We start from the raw sequence: 24,225 nt of genomic DNA, 5'->3' as shown, positions 1-24,225 counted from the left end.
TTAATCAGTACAATACAGCATTTCAGTATCTTCCATTTTTCTCTCTTTATGGTTCCATAAGATTCCTAAAAAGTATGCAAATTAATTTATATTAAAACCAGTGGGTAAAATTATTTATTTGAAAACAGCAAATGTAGTATGGTTGTGAGTAAATGACTGATACTGTATGTTGTGACTCGGAGTCTCCCGTCTACTTGCAAAGTAAGTATTCATTCTTTTTAACTTCACAGTTTTACTGATAAAAGGGCTAAGTGTGGACCATATGTATATTTGCCCCAAAAAATAAACAGTAGTTTAAAAAAATTGAAAATTTACTAGTGATCATGCGTGATTTGATGAAAAAAAGAAACACTTCCACTGTCTCAAGTTTTGGGGTCTAAATGTAGTTAGGAACAATCTGAAAGCCCTATATTATTATCCACACATTTTCTTTCTTTCACAAAGGAGGAGGACATGGGGTGAGAGAGGGGTTCTGGGCATCCGCTCCTTCCAAGCTGTAGAACAAGAGCTCTGGACTTGAGCATGTGCCAGACTTCTTGACAGTTAAGTCACAATCCACAGCAATAGCAGCTCCTTCCACTTAAATGTTCTCTTTCTATGTTCTGGGCCACATTTTTGCTCTGCTCAGATGTGGGCCATGTTGTGGACTCATCCTTAAGAGAGGTGGGTAAGTGCATGTTTTTGTTACTTGCCAAAACACAAACTATGTATTAGAACATAAGTTCATCTTGTTGCATTGCTTGGGTATTTGTACTTTCTCAAATTTAAAAAACAATTCCTAAAAACATTTGGGTTTTTCATAAAAAAATAAAATTGTAACTAATTCCAATTCTATTTTGAATGAAATCTTTGACTTGAAATATATAAATTGCATTGGTGTCATCTCAAGTGTAACTGTTAAAAAACCTTGCAATGCAATGGCATGCAGTCTTGGATAAGCATGTCTCAGCTAGTATTATAACAGCACCACTTTGATTGTCAAAGTGATGTTTGGAATAAAAAGTTAGAAAAGCTAGAATGTGAGAAACATCATTTTCTTTGAATTATCAATTTATGACCTTGTACAATATTGCACTAAAACAGCTCTGAAACTAGGCGGAGGAAAAGGACTTCTGTCTCAAGAGGTTGTCCCCTTGCCACCAGCAATGTAACATTACTTTAGACCAATCCCTGAGGCGGTTTCATGTTTGTGTCCATCATTGTTTTCATATTAACAATCAATTCTAAGTCATATTGCTTTTCACATCCATCCTTTCCTTTTCTGGACCCTTGTATCCTCATTAGGGATGCAGGTCTGCTGGTGTCTATCCCAGCTATATCTAAGCATATCCCAGGTGTCTATGTGCAGTAGGTGGGGGAAATTCTGAACTGGTTCCCAGCCAATTGCAGGGCACACAGTGACAAATAACCAGAGGTGGGCAAGTTACATTTTTTCGCTGGTACGACCTCTTGTCGTTTGTCAAAGCCCCGCTACCTTTCCGTCATTGTCGGTCAGTCATTTTTTTAAGCCAGACGATATTGTAATCGTGGGTCCGTCTGTATGTCGGTGTATTTTTGCCCAACTTTGAGCCAACACTAGAGGGTGACATTTGAGATTTTTTTTTTTTTCTGGTCTGTCATTCGGCAGGCGCTGATCTACTTCTGTCTGCATCCATACTAATTGTTTTGTCTGTTTTATTATTTTCACTTAAATCTAACACTGTGTCTGTTATATAGTTTTAAATAGCTTCAAATCGTTTTTTTATAGTTAAACACAATTGAAACACAACATAGTGATACATGTGTAATGTACACGAAAAAAAAAGCCAGCTAAGGGCTTTAATCCTATGCTATAATACACCGACATGTTTAATACAAGTGACAAGAGTGCAAATAACAATCATGTCACATACATTACAAGTGAAAAAATGTATTGCTGAGGTAAAATTTACTAAAGATGTCTTTCATTAAAAAATGATCTTGCATTTCCTGGCCAAGAGCCAATTAGAGAAAAAATGCAAATTGGATCTGCATTAATTGGTTACTTGAAATGAAACCAGGACTAAGACAGGGAGCAACTCAAAAGAAATCGCAGGTAAAGTCAGTTGAGTTATAGCTGTGAATGACAAGTAGTGAATTAAATCTTCCCAGTGCATTCACTCTATATAACTATTGTCTCAATAACTGCAGGCCCATTATAGTTTGTTCTATCTATAAAGTTTCAGCAATACAGTAGACAAACATGCAAGTCAGTTGAATTAATTTTCAGTAAGAAATATGGGACGGGGCAAGCTGATGGACATATGACGGATGTCTGATGGACATCTGATGTAATGTCAATCCCGACAATTATAATGATGGATAAAAATTATATATCCAATGTTTTTAACTTGCCGTTCTTTTTTCTTTAACATTTCCGTCATTTGTTAGTCCAGTAAAAATGGGCATCATTTGGCGACAGCCTGACGGACAGTCCGCCAGTACTGATGAAGTGCCCAACTCTGAATACAACAATAGACAATAAAGACACTTCCCACATTCTTATTCTGTGATTTTATTAAAGCAGTCTGGTCAATAGGTGTAAAAACGAGCCGCTGTCAGGAATGGACCGATGTACAGTCTGTTGGTGCTGATGGACTGCCCATCTCTGGCGAAATCACCTTTTCACAAACATTTTGGTTTTCTTTCTCAATTACTTTGTATATTAACAAATTCCGGTGCAATGAATAGTTTTCAAGCTCTGTCAGCTGCTGCTCCATCATTTACTCATCTGCCAAGCCAACACAGCCCTCGAAGTGTATTTTTTATTCTTTTAGATCTCATGCTTCAGCATAATGATCTAGTCTGATGTCAAACTGTTAAACCTTTCTAACCTGACACTTTTAAGTAACATTAGCATGCTTCATGCTGTGGACAGGTGCAAAAAAGAGTGCAACAGAAGAAGTAATGACAAAAATGTCATTGGTTTGATGAGTAACCAAATATCTTGCTTTCTTTCAATGGTTAAATTCTTCTTAAATTGGTTTTTCATCCATTTTGGATTAAGTCACAAAACAGCAAGAAATATAAAACACACAATCTATGTTCATATTACTCTAAATTCTTCTTGCGTGGCAATGATCTTTGGTTTTGTTTGTGAGTGGATAAAATTAATCACAGTAATTCAAATTTAAAGCAAGATGCTGTAGTTTTCAAACTTTTCATGGTATTTTCAATCCTGGAAGAAATATACATAAAAACAAGATATAAGAGATGAAAAAAAATAAAATAAAGAAAGCATTGTTGTCATTTGATGCACTGATGTTCTTCACAACTCTACATACACAATAGAATCATCACTGAAGTAATTGTGAAAGCTAAAAATGTCTGTATCTTCACCAAGCTTATAGGATGAACAGATTTTGGAAGGATTAGACAAATATGGAATCTTAATGCTCTCACATTTTCCATTCACTTTCCCTCCCATATAAGGTGTTTGTGTGTTTTGTGTGTGCAGGTGTGTGTACGTGTGTGTTCACATTTGTGGTGTGTGTGCATTCATGCCTGCAGGGCTCAAATTCTTGCAAGAGATAGACAGCTAAAAATGGGCACAAGCATCCCTGCCAATCAACCTAAATAATGGTGTATAGGAAACATTTAACATTGCACAGAACAAAGTAATACCAAATGTCCTCACGCTGAAAGAAAGAAAGAAAAAGAAAAAATATTATTAATAGATATCACAGTTCAGCTTAGTTTACATATTTATGTGACCTAAGAAAAAGTACAAGATGGTACCGACTGCCTCCCTTCTCTTTATACTGTATTATTACTCTTCATGTTTCGACATTTCATTTTATTTATATTCAGTAAGTCTGTATATTGTAATATATCCCAAAATAAAAATAAAACAGAAAAACATAGTGTTAGGGTCTGCTGGGAATGAGTCCCTTGTCAGAAGGAGATTCAACTCACAACTCTGGCAATTGACTTACTCCCTCGTCCCAGGGGAGGTGGGGGACATTGAGTTTGAGTGGACCAAGTTCAGAGCCTTCATTCTCCAGGCGGCTGACCTGTGTGCCTGCTGTAAGGAGGTGCCTTTTGTGGCTCCAATCCCTGAACCCACTGGTGGACACCAGCAATAAGGACTATCGTCAAGCTGAAGAGGAAGTACTATTGGGTACTAAAGATTTTAAATAAAACAAAAAAAACAAAAAACAAATATGCAGAGATCCTTTAAAAATAATTGAGTTAATTTTATGTTGTATGAAATATCATTTATTTTTGTGAACACATCTCTACTGTGATCCCAAATGTTTATTATTTTATGTGGTCAAATATTTAGAAAATGTGCAATTACTGAAGAAATTGCATGTGAAGGTGTTAGCGCTGAAGGGAGAGGCGTTGAATGGTGCAATGACGGTGAATATTTGAATTTGTTGAGTCTGTGAAGAAATGTGAATATAACCAAATTGGAATGGTTTAATGCCAAATGATGTAGAAGATACAAGGGAAAACTGAACAAAGTGGAAATTGTGTGGGTATCCAAATTGCAAAAACACAAATAAATAGGTGAAAGTGAAGTGCGAGGCAGTGGAAAGAACAATATTTCATATATAAAGTAGGAACTGTTTGAAAAGGCAAAATAATGTAAAAGATACCAGGGAAAAACTGGAAAAAAATGGAAAATTGTGTGGGTATTTGAATGGCAAAAAGGTCATCTAATTAGGTGAAAGGGAGTATATGCTAGTGAAAAAAAAAAACATATAAAGTTGGAACCATTTGAATAGACTAAATAGTGTAGTATATAATATGGAATTATGGGAAATATTATGCATGAATGATTGTTATTAATATTGGAATGATGGGGATGATCCCTAAGGAAAAATGAGCTAGTTAAAATTTGTGAATGGGAAACGGGAAAGCTCTTCATGTGAAATGTTGACTCTCCCATTGAGAATAAATAGGAAGCCCTCCCTTTGAAAATCAATTGTGAATTGATAAAAGGGTGAAAAACATGGAATTATGGTAAACTACTGGAAATTATGAATTACTGGAATGATGGGAATGATCCCTAAGGCAAGATGAATAAGATAAATATTGAAAACATGAAATGTGAAAGCTGTAAGTATGAAATGTAAAATCACTCTATTTTAAGTCAAAGGGATTTTGGGGGTGGAAAACAAGGAATTGTGGGAAAACGATAAATAATTGGAATGAGAAAAATGGAAGCAGCTGTTGCACGGTTAATTGAAATAATATGAAATTGGAACGGTGCGAATTGGATGAACTGGGAATGAGTTGAAACGTGTCAAATAATGAGTGGAATAAAACAAGAGGAATAACGTGTGAAGGCGAAAGCCTACACTCAAAAATAAAGTTAATGATTTATTTTTGTGAACAGAACCCTAAAACAATGCTTTATGTTTAATATTTTTCTGTGGAAAATATTTATTTCTAATTGTTTCTTTTTGAAAACAGGTCTGACACTATTTTTTGTGTGACCTTTTTTATTAATAGTTAACTTATTTCTTATTGAGGACAGATCTTTTCTATAATCCAATAGAGGACATTATGTTGATTACTTTCTGTGGACTTTCTGTGCAAAGGAAGTTTGAAGGCTTTTAACGTTTAATAACTCAAAAACTGATGGCATGTTTGAAGTTTGTTTTTGTTTTTTTTGACCCAAAAATGCTTTGCACTGGTTAATGGTTTCTTGAATGAAAGCATATTGCACAGGGGGTACTTCACTGAAAAAATGTTGAGAACCACTGCTCTACAACATCAAGTGAACACAGGGGACAGTGCCCCTGGACTGGCAGACCAGAGCGGTGGTCCTCCTTTTTAGGAAGAAGGACCATAGGTTGTGTTCCAACTACAGAGGGATCAGACTCCTCAGCCTCCCCGATAAAGTCTATTCAGTTTGCCACCTGCTGAAGCAGCAAGGCCTAGTCTGAATTCACTAGATGGACCCTTTCTGAGGATTAATCCATCAGTGATACTTCTAAAATAGTTTCAGCAGTGTAACGTTGAAGAAGCAATGTTATTTCTTAGACCTCAATCATGTAATCCTAAAAACATGCATCGTAGTTTGATTCAATGCTCCAAGTGTTTGTGGATATGATTAGTTGTTAGTCTCTGTGTGCCCTGTGATTGGCTGGCTACTAATTCAGGGTGTATGCTGCCTACTGCCCAAAGACAGCTCAGTAGGGCACCAGCAAGCCAGCAAACAGTTAAAAAATGGATGGATGGACAGTATAGACTGCAAAAACTTCAAATCCAAACAGCAGATGAAGCGGAACAGAGCCTAAGCTTGTGAACATTATATGACCAATGTGTGAAAAGCTACGGCGCTGACCTCCTCGTGGATTGGTTTTTCTCTGCATGCAAACTGGTAAAGGTGGAGTCTGGCAAGCAGGTATATTTTAACGTGCCATGTGGTAAGTTTTTCATGGGAATTTGTGATGATGGGTGTTGGTGCGATGGGCCTATAGTCTCTTAGGTTGTCAATCGATGCTTTTTCGGGAACCCGGATGATTTTTGACGGTTTTAGACAGGGAGGAACCATAATCTTGTGACAGGAAACATTTGAGGATTTCTGTGAAAATCCCAGCAGTGCTCATTTTACCTCTGGAAAATGTTGGGTCATTGGGACTCACCACACTAAAAAATTATGGGTCCCGACAGAAATGCATGGAGTCCCAAAAAGTGCGCAGTAAAAAGGACAAAGTTCAAGGTTCAAACTGCATTTACAAGATGCGAGCAAAAAACAACAGATATTAACAAATGTAACACTAAAATATATTCAATTAAAAATGTATTCAATTAATAGAATGAACTTACATCTAGCATCCGTCATCATCTTCTTTATCTCGCAACCACTGATATAACAGTCCATTTTGGTCCGCTTAACTTCAACAAGTCAACATTTGTGCCTCTTCACAATTTACCGAAGGCTTTCGCTTTCAATTTTTACTTTCTGGCTCATTGTTGCCTGATTGTGTTTTACTTCACTTGTCACTTGTCTACTAGAAAAAAATTGCAGAGTTTATGTTGTTTTGGGCTCAAATATAGTACTTTTAAGAACTTCTAAATTGTATGTGCAAAGCACGAAACATGTGCCAGTTCGTTCATCTCTGAACATATCAGGAGAATTGTCAGCCACAATCGTAACATAAAATTTAGTTATTTTGAATGTTTGTGAGTAAGCATGGGAAGATATTAGAATCTGACGTTATGTTAACTTTGAATAAAAACACCATGGTATTGAAATGTCAGCTCTAAAATGTGTAATATCAAAATCTTCTGGTAAATAGCAGTTTTTTCTAGATTACATAAACACTATGATTTATTGTATAAATGCACAACTATATTTTGAAAGATAACTCATTTGAAATGCTCTGCGCTGCTAGTTCATGCGCCACATGAAAGTAAACCACGTCACCATACGTGGTGGAAACCATGCCATGCCAAGTATATAATACTGTATGTATAAAGACACAAAAGACACTTTTGTTTTTGATTTTGCTCTCAGAAGCGTGTTGCAACAGCAGGTATCTTGAGTCAAAATGCTGCTCATAGTCTCAACTCCTGATATAAATGACAGAATGTTGAAATCATGTTCAGTTGTAATTTAGGGTGATGAAAAGGAATTAATTCAGCTGACAATATTTTGAACAGTGAATGTTGTCAACATTTATTGCAGCCTTATAGCATAAAGTAGCCGTTGTTTGAATACTTGTCAAAGACAGTTGAATAGATGTAAATGGTGCACTCATTAGCACCATCTCCGCCGGTGTTATGTACTTTACTTTACTTGACAAAATCAAAGTTCCACTGAGAAATGCACCGGACTCTACCCTATTTGCTTCTTCTGGCAAGTGCTGTGTTGTGGTTCCAAAAATTGTAGCCTGTTTACAAAATGTGACATAAATACAAATTTGCATGTGTGGCCCAGTAAGATACACAGGGAAAAGAACCACCATTAACGGAACAAAAGAACAAAGGAAGAAGAACAAAAGAAGAACACCTAAGAACAAAAGAAAAGAAAGAAAAAGATTGGGTTCCACAACCTACCTTTGATGGCATTGAAGTCAATATTGTTTTCTGTTTGGTCCATTAGACCAAAACGACCAGATACAATTCCCCAAATAAATAAACCTTCAGCCCACTCCATTGTTTTTTGTTATTGTATGCAAAGCTACCGTCATTGACAACATGACATCACTTGCAAGGTGAGGAGGCGCTCCCAGGGGGTGAAGACGCTATGTTCTTTGGTGTAAAGCGGAGTAGAGTAGCGCAGGGCAGAGTAGTGTAGAGTCAAAACCATTGGTGTTGTCGGGTCTTTCGATACTGACAACCTGAAACAGTTGTCATTCTTACTTATCCAAGTCGTTCGTCTGTTTGTGTCTTTTGATCAAACCAGGTTGACTCAATTGTTTGTTCTGTGGCTGTCACTTCATTTCATTGACCATTTGCTATGGTAAAAGAGTGCAAAATCTCAGGTAATATTTATGTAAAAAAGTAGCGTTGATTGTCAAAGTGATAAAAATAAATAATACATAATAAAGTGGAAATGTCTTATTTGCTTGTATTTGTATTTCACCAAGCAGAAGAAAAAAAAAAGTCTTTTATTTTGATCCAAATATAAAAACACTCAACAGCTGCAGTTCTACAGGAGAAGACAATATAGTGTAACTACTTTCAAATCACCTGTGTGGTGATATTTTGGTTTTGTGGACAAAGAAAAAGATGATAAAATATTACACATACTACCATCACTGATAACTCAACTTTTTTTTTCAATTTGAACGCTAGATTGTTATTTTTCTTGTTATTCATCAAAAAAGAAAACATTTTGAAAACTGCAAAATGTATATAAGGTATTATTTTATGCAGTGTTGGGCAAGTTAGTCCAAAACTATAAAGCATTATTTATTACTTAATATTGTAATTTCAAAGTAATGAGTTACATTATAATATTCCGATTTAAAATGGAAGGCATTACATTAAATGCTTTGTCAAATTACTGGTGCCATTTGGCCAAGTGAACAGCTCTTTCGGTGTTGAGCATAAAGTGGACCTAACTATTATATTTTTCTTGTCTTTATCTCTGAGTAACTGAGGGTAATGGGCATATATCCATGTTGTCTACTGATTGCCCATATTTGACCGGTCATCTGCTGCTGCCGTCCTCGTCTCTGCTATAGAAGGTACGAATAACAGAAAGTACACATTTTCCTCCGGAGTTTTCTCTTCCGATCTCGTGGTGTTTTTGGTGAATTTGGGGGAAAAAAAACCCCCACAATTCCCATCTTAAAAATGAATTGAAATGCATTGCGTTACTCTAATTGTTACCAAGTAATTTATTACCATATATTACTAAATAATACCAGAAATATTACTTTTTGTGTGCAATGCATTACAGTACCGAATTACAACAAAAAGTAATACATTACAGTAATTACATTACCTTTGTAATGCATTACTCCCAACGCCCATTATATGTTACAAATTTGGCAAAAAATAATGTAGTAGTGCCTCCTTAATCTCTTGAGACATCTCGTCCTTATTGGCAACAGGGTCGGCACAATACATCAGAACATAAAATGTGATATGTTGTTTTGAATTTAATATTTCTTTCCTGCCAAAAAAATATTAAATGCAAAATTCAATGTCACACCTCAAAATTCAATGTCACACCTCTATCAAGTTCTTTTTCTCTGTCGTTGATCAAGGTATTGATAATACAGCCCAAATTTGAAGTCAGTCACTCCCACTCCAGGCCTGCTGACAACTGCTACATACTGTAAGTATGTTGATTCCTGATTGACTGAAAACTGTCATGGACATGTTTTATTTTTGACTGACATCTGCTACAGACATGTTTTTGGATGATTGAGATCTTTCACAGACACAAATATTATTGTGGTTCATGTTGTACTGAATTTCTATCACTGCTATCTCGGAGCAGGATAGGTAAACATCAGTATTGGCTTTTTTATTTTTTCTAAATGAGCAACAGGGGGCACTGGGCAACAGAACACAAAATTTTGTTTGAGCCTGCACTCTCCTGTGTGTGTATGTGTGCGTGTGTGCGTGCGTGTGTGTGTGCGCGCACGCGTGTGTGTGTACCTGTTTTTGATTTGCCCTGTGTGTTCCACAGACTTTCTACAAAGCTTTCCGTCAACCCTGCTGTGTTTATCCCAGATAGAGCAGCCCTGCTAAGGATCATACGCCCCACCACCACCTTCAACATCATCATCCATCCTTCATCTGTCTACTTGACCATGAATGGCTGGTTGAGGTCCAACTGTAAATACATGACGATTTAACAAAAAGAAAGATAATTTGGAAATTTAACTTTGGAACTTAGTGGGAGACTCCTGAAAGTTGGACTCCTTTGGACTCTCCTCAGTTCTTCAATCATGTCTGTCTCAATGGTCCTTGTTCTGTTTCTGTGGGAGATATTTGTGACCACTACAGACCTCAGTGACCCCCTTGCTCTCAAGGTCCAGAACGTAGACTTGGAGGAGCATCGGTGTCTGGTTCATGGGGCCGATGAGGAGAAGCAGCAGACAACTTTTGACCAGTTCATTGAGAATGACACAGTGACATCTTCACATGTCACACATCTCTCTAACATGACACATACCAAGGCTGCCTTTCAAGACCATGACCCTGGACTTTTCAAACCTTTCTCCCTTCTGAGGCAGAGCTCATATTCCACCTATGCTATGGTTCTGGCAGCTGGCCTGCTGCTGGCTGTTGGTGTTGTCGGCAACATGGTGGTCATGTGCATTGTGTGGAACAACCTCTACATGAGGTCAGCCTGGAACTACCTACTTGCCAGCGTTGCATTCTGGGACTTCCTACTGTTGGTGTTATGCCTGCCTGTGGAGCTGGTCAACTGGCTGTCACACCACCGCGTCTTGCCCAATATCACCTGCCGAATGGTGCCCTATTTAGAGGTAGGTGGGGTTTAGGTCACGGTCGTCATGGGAACGTGTGTGTGTGTGTGTGTGTTGATGTGATCAACTTTTGCTCACCTGTAGGTCATATTCACGGGCAGCTGGTTATAAAGCAGCTGTATTGGGTTTTTTTAATTTTAAGCAAAAAACCTCCAAAAAGAAAGTGTACACTTTGTCCTTTCGCCATAGAAATCATCAAAGGGGGCACTTTGTCAGCACTGACGAACTGTCCATCCATCACCGACAGACCGATTCATGACAGGATGCTAAAAAAATTAAAATTGTCGGAATTGGAATTTTTATCTCTTAGTCTGCCATGCCTTTTTTATCTTACTGAAATATAATTAAACTTACTTGGATGCAATATCTGCTATATTACTGCATTTTTATAGTTCAAATACAATTAGCCTGCAGTCATTGAGACAATAGTTTACAGTAATTTACAATAATAATTTACTGTACCAACAAGCAGTGAAGATATTTGTTCACTTGAGTGAATTAAATGGTTGGTTCAATTCACTATTTGTCATTCACAGCGATAACACAGTTGACTTTTACTAGAGATTTATTAGTAGGTGCTCCCTGTCTTTTCCTGGTTTCAGGTTTCCTGCTGAAATGAACATTCTATGATGCGTTTCAAGTAGCCAATGAATACAAACCAAATTTGCATTCTTTCTCTGATTGGCTCTTGGCAAAGAAATGCAAGATAGAAGTTCTTTAACTCCCTCATTAAAGACTTTTTTTTTTAGTAAATTCAACTTCAGCAACACTTAGTAGTTGTTGTATATGTAAATAATATATGTGACAACTGAAATTTAGACATCTTCTATAGTTGTAGAGTAGGCATCCACTATTTGAAAGTCATATAAAGCATGCCAATGCCATCCAGTGGACATGATTGCTAATTGCCTGTATTAAACAGGATGGTGTATTATGCCCTAGGATGAACAACCCCCCCTTAGCTGGCTTTTTTTTTTTTACACTTATATTTGTGTTTCAAATGCAGTGTAATTGTAGAACACCAGAAAAGGTGTTAACTTTTAGTGTAAGTACTAAAACAGAAAAAAGAATTAGTATGAGTGTGGACAGATATAGACCAGCGGCTGACGAGTGAACAGAAAAAAAAAAAAATCATCAAATGTCACTCTCTAGTGGTGGGGGAAGGTTGTGCAAAAATACACTCAACGGACTGACAGACGGACGACTGAAATTTCCTATGTCTTGAAAAATTGATGGACTGAAAGGGGGTGGGTCTCTGACAAATGACAAATGCAAAAAAATGGAAGGTGCCCACCTCTGGAATTGGCCATGTTTTCTAATTTTCCTTTCTTTTGTAAACACCTGGACAATAGATACAGCACACAGATACAGGAACAGAGAACAATAATGCAAGCAGAACAGTGACTTTGACATTTTGTTAGAGTTCAAACAACAAAACAAAAAATAAACAAAAGTTTTTTGATGGCATAAAGATAATTTATTTGCACATACAACTAAAAAACATGCCATCAATAATTCTGAGTCACTGCCTAGCTCGCCTGTTTTTGTTTTTACATCCCCATTCAGTCTACTTTAGTTTTGTTACCAATCATTACATGTTTTAATCCAATACATCATATACATATGCAGTTTGAATGTGAGGTTTCTAAGATTGTGCAGCAGCATGTTATTTCTCTCTCTCTCATTGTGACAAGTCGTGATATTCACCAACTGATCTTCATCTTCCATTCATGTGCTTTGCAAATCAGAAATTAAAAATGATGCAACACTGCTGTCCACAGGGTACTTAGTCATTCTTTATTTTTCCTTTAATTCTTTCAGAATTAAATAATGATAAGGACATTGGATACAACAAATGCCTCTTTGTGAATGTGAAAGATCCCTTTTATGAGTGCATCATCATACTGTAAATGTCATTGTACTACTACATTCAAATTCTGTTCATTTCAATGATGTGTAAATATTGACACGACAAGTGGCAACCAATCCATTTCATAGGTGGTGTCTCTAGGGATCACCTCCTTCATGTTATGTGCTCTGGGCATCGACCGCTTCCATGCCGCCACCAGCTCGTCAAAACCAAAAACACGACGTGTGGAACGCTGTTGCCCAGTGTTCATCAAGGTGGCCATGGTATGGGTTGCTGCCACACTCCTGGCCAGTCCTGAGCTGTTCTTGTGGCATGTCGCAAGTACCATCCCAACCACCACTGGGGACACCTGCTCCATCAGTGTCTCCTCACCTCCATCCGTCCTTTTGCCAGACTTCCTGCACTCCCTCTTGCACCAGTACCACCAGGTGAGACCAAACACACTTTGCCAGTCAACATACAGATCAGATACTGGAAACATGTTGGCAGCAGTATTGTGTTTAGCATTTTACAATGTTATCATTAATAGCGTTAGGGACTGAGCAGCAACCGCTGCAATGTCCTTTTTGTTTTGGAGAAATTGTTATTACCACTCCATGGGCCATCACCTAACCATGGCAGAGGGGTTTGCATGTCCCAATGACCCTTGGAGCTATGTTACTAGGGCAGTGGTTCTAAAATGGGGATACTCGGGATTTTAAACAAAACAAACATGGAAAAATCTTTTTAAAATAATTATTGAATTACTTGTTTTAGTAAAATATAAGTTGATAAAATACATTTTATGTTCAAGAGGTTATTCAAATTAATTATTGTAAAAACCCAGATTATCCCCCATACTACACTGGTTCAAACCAACTTTCCACCTATTGTTACCTGTCAAGTTAATGATTTATTTTTGTGAACATATCGCGACCATGATACAAAAAGTGGATACTTTAAGTTGAATGTTTTTCTGTGGACAGATATGTATTTATTAAATTTCGCTTGTGTCAGCAGGCCTGACACTTTATATTGATTATTTTTTGTGGACAAATATTTATTCATTATTAAGTTAATGATTGTCGCGGCGAACGCCCCTTTTTTTGACAGCTGTTACGTGAGCGCAATCCGAGCACGTTAATCGCGGAGCTGCGCGTAATCAAGGGAAATAAAAGGATTAATTACGTACCCGTGACTAGTTCGGAGTCAGCAATAGACGCCATCGCACCGCAAGGTGATGTCAGGCGCAGATATTAAATTTACCATAGAGCTGTGTGTTTTGAACCCGAAGCAAGAACTGAGCAGACTGCCGGTAAACTCCTGATTGTTCCTCCGCGTTGCGCTTGCGATGTTTGTGCTGTGGCGGAATATGGCGTTATATTTGTGCCAACCATCTAGCTCCAGAGGGATACTCCAGTGACCCACGTCTGGGCAAAAAAAAACTTATTTCCAATGTTTCTGTTTGTCATAAGGGTTCTGTGCGATGTGCATTTGTCTGGTCCCTCATCTAGCACGTGTTTACCATTGCTGATCCTGCCATGGGCATAAAGCCCTAGATTAGTGGTTCTGAACGTTTTTTCAATCATGTATCTCCTGTGAAATATCTTTTCAGCCTAGTACCCCTTAACCAGTGCAAAGCATTTTTGGGTAAAAAATAAATAAATAAATAAATTAATTAATTAATTAATTAAAACATGCCATCAAGTGTTTGATTTATTAAACTTAAGGGGACACTGTAAGAATTAGACCATGATTATAAATTTCAAAAACTTGCAAATAAATGTGTTCTAAATGACCAACAGTATGTTTTAAATATAATTGTAGGTCTAGTTATCATTAAATTATATTACATGGGGGGCGGCACTTCTCCAGAGGCTGCCATGTTTGTTATAGTGGACAATGGTAAACGCAGCACCTCTGGCTGTCCGTAGTAACAAACGGTCTAAATCTTACATAGTGTGCCTTTAAGAACCATTCAAACTTCATTTGTATTGGTCCCCCAAAAAATAATCAACTCAAAGTGTCCTCTTTTGGCTCATAAAATAAATCTCTTATCAAAAAGAAAAAACTCAATCATTAGTAAATATGTGTCCACAAAAAATAATCAACTTAAAGTGTCAGACCTGTTTTCAAAAGAAATAATTATAAATAAATAATTGTCCACAGAAAAATATTAATGATAAAGCATCCTGTTTGGGGGTTTAGTAGAGATATGTTTGCAAAAATAAATCATTGTCAAAGTGTTCTAACTTCTTTGCTGTGCTTCTCCTACACTTGAAAGGGTAGTACCAAAGCTGAGCGTCAAACTGAGTTTCACTCAATGACCAGACTCTTGCTTTTCCTTTTTGTTTTTCCTTTTATTTTGATTTTCTTCAATCCTTCTGTTATGTTGGTCACGGGTGAGCCTTAGCGGTAGCCACGCGCATGACCGTAGGCATAGGCTTAGCCATAGGTACAAAACCTTAAACAAAAAACAGTAACTCTTTTCACATTCCTTATAAAAACAGATACACAATACTACATAATCAAAATACTCTGTACACGTATGACATTAAACTACCAGTTCACCTTAAAGTAAGACTAACTACTTTTAAATCAATTAACGCGCAAGTGCAACAAAGTATAAAACTTCATGTAAGATAAGCTAATTATAAACTGGCTGTTGCACTGATGAAGCGACATTGTTTCATGTGCTCCAGCTGCTCCAGGAGCCGTGCCGGCTCCCTATTGTCTATGCATAGACATTGGGGTGTGTGAGTTGTCAACAATGTTCAAAGGGAGAGTGGAGCCTGCCATTTGCACAATAGCCATGTGATGCCACAGATTGAATCATGAGACCCACCACGACTCAGCAACAACTTTTCAATAAAAGACTGCAGCCCGAGAGCTCGGAGAAAGACTTTCCAACGAGGCTGACACACGGTCAAGCTCTCCTTCGAGCTCTCCCCATATGGCGTTATATTTGTGCCACAATTACGAGCGCGCGGAGAAAAAAACTTTGAGGGGAGAAAATCAAACTGAGCGAGCGAAAACAGATTTTGAGAGCAAGAAAAAAACTATTGAGCGCTTAATGATAAGAGTTTGAGCACGTGCCGAAGGAGTTTGAACACAGAAAAAGAAATTGCTCGCTCAAAATTCCTTTTTGCTCACTCGGGATAGCCCTCTCTCGCTCAAAATCTCGCATTCGCTCGCAATACTCCTCCCTCCCTCGCTCAACATCGCGTTTGCTCAACATCGAGCTCTCGCTCGCTCGAGTCGTCCTCTGTGCTCGCTCAGTTCTGCTCACGCGTTACGTTTGTGCCACAAAACCAGCCAATCAGAGCTTGTAAAAGCACTTTGATTGACAGCTTGGTATCCAATGAGATTGCTTGTACGCTATCCGTTGATGCACTCTCGTTTGCCCTGTGTTCACCTGAAAAGGGCAAACGAGAGTGCGTCAACACGGACTTGGGCTGGAGAATTACTTTTAATATTATTATTATTACTGTATTGTATCATTTGACAGAAATACCTTGTTAGTTTTTGAACTTTAATAATATAAGCCCACCCCTCCCGCCCACGTCGATGTGACGCACTCTCGTGTGCTCGTTCCGGGTGAACGCAACAAGCAATCTCATTGGATATCAAGCTGTCACTCAATGTTCTTTTACAAGCTCTGATTGGCTGGTTTTATGGCACAAACGTAACGCGTGAGCAGAACTGAGCGAGCGCAGAGGACGACTCGAGCGAGCGAGAGCTCGATGTTGAGCAAACGCAATGTTGAGCGAGGGAGGGAGGAGTATCGCGAACGAGAGCGAGATGTTTGCAAACACCTGGTGGAGGCGCCTGCAAAAATGGCTGCCAGGGGCGGATGGCAGTCCGATCCCCGGCTGCAGAAGCTGGCTATAGGGAAATTGAATGTCACCTTTCTGGCAGTAAAAAGAGTCTGAGCTAGTGTGCGAGGCAGAAAATTTCTGGACCTATGATGAGATGCGCACAGGAGGTGTGAGCATTTTGATTGCTCTCTGGTTTGGCATCTGAACATTGGGGTTCAAACAGGTGGACGAGAGTGGTAGCCTCCCTCTGCGTTTGGATCGTGGGACAGGTCTTGACTGTTGGTTGTGTCTATGCACAACAAACATATCAGGGTACCCCATCCTTTTTGGAGTCCTTGGGGGATGTACTGTTATGTTACTGGACTTCAGTGCTGGTTACAGATTGTCCATAATAAACGCCGAACGTGTAATATGTGCTTTTGGCACCAGGACACCATAGGCCGCAGTTCAATGATCAGCTTGGTAGTCGTGTCATACGAATTGCCGCAGCATGTTTTCGACACTCAGATGAAGAGGGGGCAGAGCTGTCAACTGACCACCAACGTGGTGGTATGTTGGCTCAGATAGTGAGGGAGAATGTCGGTCAGATCTGGCTGATCCAAACATATAGTGAGGGTCTCCTGGGAATGTCTAGGAGAGTTCCCTGTATGAAGGAATTTTATCTTCCAACGCTGGAAGAATTTTTCCCATTCCGGGGTAGGCGTGGGACAATGAGCCCAAATAGACCATGTTCTGCGCCGCCATTGTCAAGGCAGCTAATAGGAATTGTGGTCGTAAGTTGGTCTGTGCCAGTCTTGACAGCGATTTCCAAACATGCTGGTGGACACCAGTGATAATGAATGCCGTCAAACTGAAGAAAGTGTCCTAATTTGTCTTTTTGGCCTGTGGGACTCAAAGGGCAGCTCACCGAATCGATTGGCGAAGTGGAGCAAAAACTCAGGGTTGGGAGATGTTAGGTGAGTCCATGCAAAACAACTTCTAAAAAGCAAGGAAATTCTGGTCTACCATCTGGCATCTAAGGACTGGGATAAAATGCACTATTAATACAATGTGAAGTGGAGATGGTGTCCGGCTGACCTTATTTTGGGATGTCACAAGCTGGTGGAAATACACAATACTTCGAAGACCTCCCCATTCCACTAATATGTCTGGGGCTGAAGTCACTCGGGTGGTTAAAAAAAACTCCTTGGTGCATGGATGTGGAACTACTGCAGTACACATGTTTACTTAAATCTTAAATTATTAAACCTAATACATTAACTGAACATTTACCCCTTTCCATCCTTTCTCACAACAGCCGCGGTCATATTAGCGGCACCCGGAAGTCAAATTAAAGTCAAACCTGCACATGATCAAACATGATAACAATGAGAGTTTACACTTGAAATACCATTTTATTATAAATAAAATCTAGGTAAGCGATTTCCAGTGGTCTATTGAAGGTCTTTGCTTCTCTGTCTTAGAGGAATAACAGCCTGTGTGTTTTACAAATGAGACCGGCATGTCCAGGTGTGAATAACAACCGGGAGTTGAACCAGGATTAGTTTCCAACTCCTACCTTTATTGGTCGATGGCTGCGCCTGGGAACAAATCATGTATCTTATAGAAGTGCCAGTCTCCCTCCTGAAATCAAGTTTGAGTGTCTTGCAGGTCACTTTAAGGTCTTCTATAAGTCCTCTCCAGCACCCCTGAATAGACCTTACTGGGGAGGCTGAGGAGTGTGATCCCCTGTAGTTGGACCACACCTTCCGGTCCCCCTTCTTAAAAAGGGGACCTCCACCCCAGTCTGCAAATCCAGGGGCACTGTCCCTGATGTCAACGAGATGTTGTAGAGACGTGTCAGAGTAAAATGTGTCGGTGGAATAGAGGAGGTCTTCAAAGTATTCTGCCCACCAGCTCACAACGTCCCGAGTAGAGGTCAGCAGCGCCCCATCTCCACTGGGGGCGGAATGGCTCGGTGGTAGAATGGTTGTTTCCCAGCTGAGAGGCTGTGGGTTCGATCCCCTGACCATCAAGACTATATTGAAGTGTCCTTGAGCATAACACTGAACCCCAAGTTGCTCCTGATGCTGCGTCATCAGTAGGTAAATGAGCAGTTAGTGTAAAGCGCTTTGAGTACCCAAGGTGGAAAAGCGCTACAGTATATAAGTGAAAGTCCGATTACCATTTACCATTCCAAAGTACACAGTGATAATGGTGCACTGCTTCCCCTTCCTGAGACACCAGATGGTGGGCCCGAATTTTCTCGTAGCAGTCACACACACAGTGCATACTGTGAATTTATACCTGTTCATATAAAATAAAGGTACATACTGTATATATTAGCATATTAGGATTTTTATTTAAAAAATGCGAATGTTCTCAAAATGTCAAATTATGTAGAGATGTAAAAACATACATAGTGTATGTACAGAGTGCATACAGTGAATTTATATGCTAATATACTGCATATTGACCTGTTCATATAAAGGTAAATACTGTATATACTGTATATATAAATACTGTGAACTTATATGCTAATATATGCAATATTTACCTTTATATGAACAGTATATTAGCATATAAATTCACAGTATGCAAATGTTCTCAAAATGTCAAATTATGTAGAGATGTAAAAACATACATATGTACCGAGTGCATACAGTGAATTTATATGTTAATATACTGTATATTTACCTGTTCATACAAAGGTAAATACTGTATATTTTATCATATAAGTTCACAGTATGCACTCTGTACATATGTATGTTTTTATATCGCTACATAAGGCGACATTTTGAGAACATTTGCATACTGTGAATGTATATGCTAATATACTGTAATTTAACTGTTCATATAAAGGTAAATACTGTACATATTAGCATATAAGTTCACAGTATGCGACCGTACATATGTATGTATTTAAATCTCTACATAATTCGACAATTTGAGATCATCTGCATTTTTTAAATGAATGTTTTGCCAAGGTATTGAATTGAGACTCCGTATTTGGGAGAACTTAAAACAAGAAACTAAAACTAGAAAAGACTGTCACCAGGACATTCCAGGTTTTTAATTTCAGTTTTTAATTAGAGAAAGTATTTAGCAATAGCAAGTGTAAATAAAAAGGCACATTACAGTAAATACTACAATGGGTTGACTGTTCAAAGTTCCTTCTTCTACAGTATGTAAGTATACAGTAATACCAAAATCCAGAGGTGGGCAACTTAGCATTTTTTTGCCTATTTTTGGCAGTCCTCAGTCCGCCCGGCCGGTCTGTCATCAACTTTCATCACCCCCCGCCCAATAAAAATATAAAAACAAACCCTAACCCTAAAATATAATCCATCATCATGTTGTTTTACCCAAATCTAAGAGAACACAGGAGGAATGAGAATGCAATTAGCAATTGTGTCCACTGGGTGAAAATATCATGCTATGAATGATACTGAAATGCTGGATGTCGTTTTTCCATTTATAACTGCTTGGCTAACTTTTTTAGATCAAGGTTTTCAAAACTTGTCATTCAAATTTGTCTGAATTTATCTCAATTTAATCTAGCACATACATTTCAAGTAAAAAGAAGTGTTGCTGACGTTGAATTTTTCAAAAAATAAAACTTAATTAGGCAATTAAAAAACTTCTAACTTGCACTTACTCTGCCTCTTGTTTCCCATCCTCTGTTGCATGTTTTTCTAGTCTACATCTATTTAAGCCTCAATTTGGTGTCAATTATTCGTCAGGTCATTGTCTAATGTTGTTTTGCTGTAGACCGTAGGTGTGTGTCATTTCCCGAGTGCTCCTTCGTCTCCCTGCCATTTCCGTCTCCAGTGTTGTTTTGTACTTCACCTTCATTTTTGCCTTTGTTGAATTTTTGCTTCGAGTATTGTTAAGTATTGTTCGAGTGTTGTTTTTGATCACATCATGTCCAGGCTCTTTCCTGCATTTTTCCACTCCCCATCCACTCCCCATGCCCAGACGTGACAGTTAGTTAAAAGTGTCACCGCCTTGCAGTGGAAATGCACCCCAAAATGTTCTTATCAATAAGCAATTTCTTAATGTAAAACGTATTTAAAAAAAAAACAAAATAAAACAATAACTGTCTTAAAAATGAATTCTAAACATTACTTTTAACTTTTGGTCGGCAAGGTTGTGTGCAATATGCAATTTGGTGAAACCAGTACTAAGAAACTCTCCAGTTAAGTCAGCTGTCTTATATCTGTGAATGACACATAGTAAATTGAACTAAGCCAGGTTCTTCACTCTGCTGAACACATGTCTCCACTACTTGGTGGTGCTGTAAAAAAAAACTACAGTGAATCCTCTTTTATCGCGATAGATACGTTCGGGAACCTAACACAATAGTGGAAAATCCGCAAAGGAGAGCCCTCACTTTTCACATTAAGTCTTAAATTATTAAATCTTAAATGATTAAACCTTATACACTGTACAGTAATGAACTTATTGGGGGGAGAGAGAGAAAGAGAGAAAGACTGCGTAGGCTGCGCTGGAGCATCTCATCCACAAAGCAGCTCAGATCAAAAAGCGGTTAGACTCACATGGCTCAACATCGTGGCTTTTATTTTGCTTACAATTTCACAATGAACGTGGCTATTCCAAAACAATAAACCCAACCGTATTTTCATTAATGCTCAGGCCGTTATCGCCCGCCAATACAATAATCATAGCTACTTTTAATAAATTTACTTAGCTAAAAGTAGTCTTTTTTTTTTCAATTTTACTCATCGAGTTTTTCAATTTTACTCATCCTTGGTTTCATTACTTGTAGCAGCTTGTTTTAACTATACTTTTCAGGCACGCATGTGGTGGACATTCGGGTGTTATTTCTGCCTCCCAGTGTTCTTCACCATCCTCTGCCAAATGGCTAGCCGCAACGTACACGGCGACTCCAGCTCTGTTCACAAGCAGCGTAGGCATGACGACCCATCCTTCAATTTTATCCGACATCATCATCAGGTGCTGGAGCGACAGCTCAACTGCACATTGTTAGCATTAGCATTGGTGTACACCATATGTACTCTGCCTGAACATTTATTCAACATCATTCGAGCATATACCCACGTCGCCATTACTACGGACACGGTGGCCATCTTGGCACGCTTGCATCACTTGCTGTTGTTTCTCAAGTCCTCCATGATGCCTGTGGTGCTGCTGTATTTATGTAAGGTCGGTGATATTCATTATAAACATCAATAGGCAGGTGATATTCATTATAAACATCAATAGGCATCAATGAACATTAACATAAACATTAACACACATTAACAGCTACACACATCTATGTACAACTGCATTTATGTGAACAAATATTTACAATCCATTCTATGTGTGTTCCATAGGCACTGGGTAGGGGTTTCATGAACTGCTGCTGCTGCTGCTGTCAAGTGGGTCAACAAAACTCAGTGGATTGTTCTCCCAGCTTTGCTCACCTACCGCTGAAGGGAGCCAAAGACGCAGCCATCTTCATCGACAAAACGAAAGATATGGCCACCATCTAGTCTAGCCCCAGTTAAATGATCATGCTTCTTCTTCAGTGTTTCTCATACCATTATAGATAGAACTTGTTCAGCTAATTCTCTACCGTTGTTATACTTTACTTCTGCACAGTACTTGTCATCTGAAGTCTTAATAGGGACTGACGGATTTGGATTAGGTGTGACAAAGTCCCCCCATACAAAGGTATGTTTAAGTATATCTTAATGTTCGTATGAAGTGTAATAGAAAACTCCAAAAAGTCAAGGAAGTTAGACTAATTGATGAACTAATTTGAGCCACATTATTTGTTATGTTTAAGTGCTAAAAATGAACTATTTGTAGACATAAACACACTCAATGTGGGTTAGGGTTAGGGTTACGGTTACCCTTGAAGATACTGGCTTGTTGTCTTGAAGGTACACACGATCTCAAAGTAGCTGATGTTACTCATGCATGAACCATGTAACTAACACTCACTGGGACGATCAATGTGGGGCCATGTTGTGAAAGAATGAGTCAAAAATGTGAAATAAAAAAAAATATATTTAAACCAGTATTGGTTGATGTGATGATGACATTACACAGAGATGCACATGACTGGTACAACAGAAATCACTGACAAGTAATGTTGCATGCTTCACTGGCACATTTATGTATTCTTCCTAAATTTCACCTATGTATCCTTCCTAAATTTCACTTAAGCTCACTCGTTTGTGTTTTGATTTTAGGCAGAGCTCCTGCGGCAACAAGGGGGCGGGGCTGTCGGCCGCACACCTGTGGCTCATTCCCCATCAAGGGCTTTTTAAGGCCACCGACCACAGGAGAGCACTGCCGGGTTACACCCTCGCCAAGCTCAATAGCAGCCCTGTGAAGTACTAGCGTTCCCGTTTTGTGTCCTCCAGACTCGTGTGCATTTTGGTTTGTAATTTGTCCCCCTAGATGTTTTTTCGCTCACGTGCTTTTCGTTGAACTTTGTTGCAGTTGCTCTCCTGTGGTCCCGCTCCCTTGATTCCCTCGCGCCCACCTTTTTTCACTCTTGCTTCAGACACGTTTGTCTCGCTTTTTTTTTTGTACTGTGATTTCAGTTGTACTTTGTCTTTTTTTAAAATTTTGTTCCACGCTTGACGTGCGCCTTTTGTTAAATAAACGGACTTAAAGCACTCCACCTGTGCGTCTGATTGGGGTCCCCCGCCCACACGCGGTTATTCATGACACCTGAAAAGTTGCTCCAAGATGTGCTGTGACTTGAAGCACACTTAACTGCGATGCAAGATTTACCACTCATGTCCTCAGCTAGGAGACAAAACCAATGCATTTGATAGAAGGTTGAAAATTTTCAGTCATCCTTTATTTGACAAGTATGAAAAGAGCACATAAATGTGGTGCAACTAATGGCTAACAAACAAGCTAATCGAGAAGCAATAGCTAATCGCCGTCTTTCTAGGTGGTAGGCATATTGCAGGAACCATGTATTTGTTTTCTCCTTGCCTTTCATAAATCTAAACATGCACAAACTAAGTATTCCTATTCTGATCATTGTTTACTGCTGGCTTTGGGGCAGAGTATTATTCTCATTAAGGTATGAAGGAGATCATTTACCTTGTCACTTAACAGTTGGACAATTTACCTAACTTTCTTGAACTAAATTGGGTCCCGAATGAACCGCACCAACCACGGTGTGCAGCTAAAGTGGGAGCAACACTGAAAAGGACATTGAGGAAATGTGCGTACCAAATACTATGTCCTGGTACTCATGTAAGTAGCTTGCGAAAAAAAAAATACGTGCACCCATGACTTTACAGTCATGCCTCATCGACAGGCAAAACAGGAATACAAAATGTCTTTGCATTGAGAATGCATGCACAAACACACACACACACACACACACACATGCATGCATGCATGCGCAGATATTCTGTTTGTAAGAGTGTGTGACTTGACAGAGAGAGAGACACAATCAGGAAGTCGTCTGTTGATAGTTTAGCTGTTAAAGATCGTGGAGGAGACAAAAAGGCTGTGTGTGACGGTGACAAGAGGCCTGGGCCAGGAGCAGTGGAAAGCTCATTTGCAGTGTTGAGCACATGCCTGATGGTCTTAAACCCTGAAACAAACAGCCTCTGTTCTCTAATGAAGCCAGCAACATGGCGCCTAGCAG

General features: G+C 38.9%; 2 protein-coding genes across 6 annotated transcripts in view; both read left to right on the top strand.

Moving 5' to 3' along the window:
* The first annotated feature begins 582 nt into the window (after nt 1-582).
* LOC148426873 (G protein-coupled receptor 37-like 1) lies at nt 583-23,235 on the top strand. Of its 5 annotated transcripts, none has more exons than XM_088409064.1 (7): nt 583-667; nt 9,076-9,170; nt 9,696-9,766; nt 10,124-10,928; nt 12,927-13,226; nt 21,390-21,761; nt 21,935-23,235. In XM_088409064.1, exons 4-7 carry the CDS (start codon nt 10,386-10,388, stop codon nt 22,091-22,093), a joined length of 1,374 nt encoding a protein of 457 aa, XP_088265190.1. In that variant the 5' UTR covers nt 583-667; nt 9,076-9,170; nt 9,696-9,766; nt 10,124-10,385; the 3' UTR covers nt 22,094-23,235. The 5 variants fall into 5 exon arrangements, with proteins under 5 accessions (XP_088265190.1, XP_088265195.1, XP_088265194.1 ...); XM_088409069.1 differs by lacking the exon at nt 583-667 and adding an exon at nt 17,493-17,551 and having other exon boundaries at nt 5,185-9,170; nt 21,390-21,551; XM_088409068.1 differs by lacking the exons at nt 583-667; nt 21,935-23,235 and adding an exon at nt 17,493-17,551 and having other exon boundaries at nt 5,189-9,170; nt 21,390-21,732.
* Nucleotides 22,658-24,225, top strand: part of LOC148426872 (myosin-7B-like) — a 94,536-nt gene continuing 92,968 nt past the window's right edge. Inside the window, exons 1-2 of the mRNA XM_088409000.1 lie at nt 22,658-22,692; nt 22,799-22,937. Of these exons, the coding sequence (XP_088265126.1) occupies nt 22,658-22,692; nt 22,799-22,937 (174 nt within the window). The remainder of the gene's footprint in view (nt 22,693-22,798; nt 22,938-24,225) is intronic.

Source organism: Hippichthys cyanospilos, chromosome 2 (genome assembly GCF_059441005.1).
Source record: "Hippichthys cyanospilos isolate Australia breed blue-spotted pipefish chromosome 2, RoL_Hcya_1.0, whole genome shotgun sequence".
NCBI lineage: Eukaryota > Metazoa > Chordata > Actinopteri > Syngnathiformes > Syngnathidae > Hippichthys > Hippichthys cyanospilos.
Note: the sequence above shows the minus strand (reverse complement) of the source record. Positions and strands in the feature narration are given on the sequence as shown.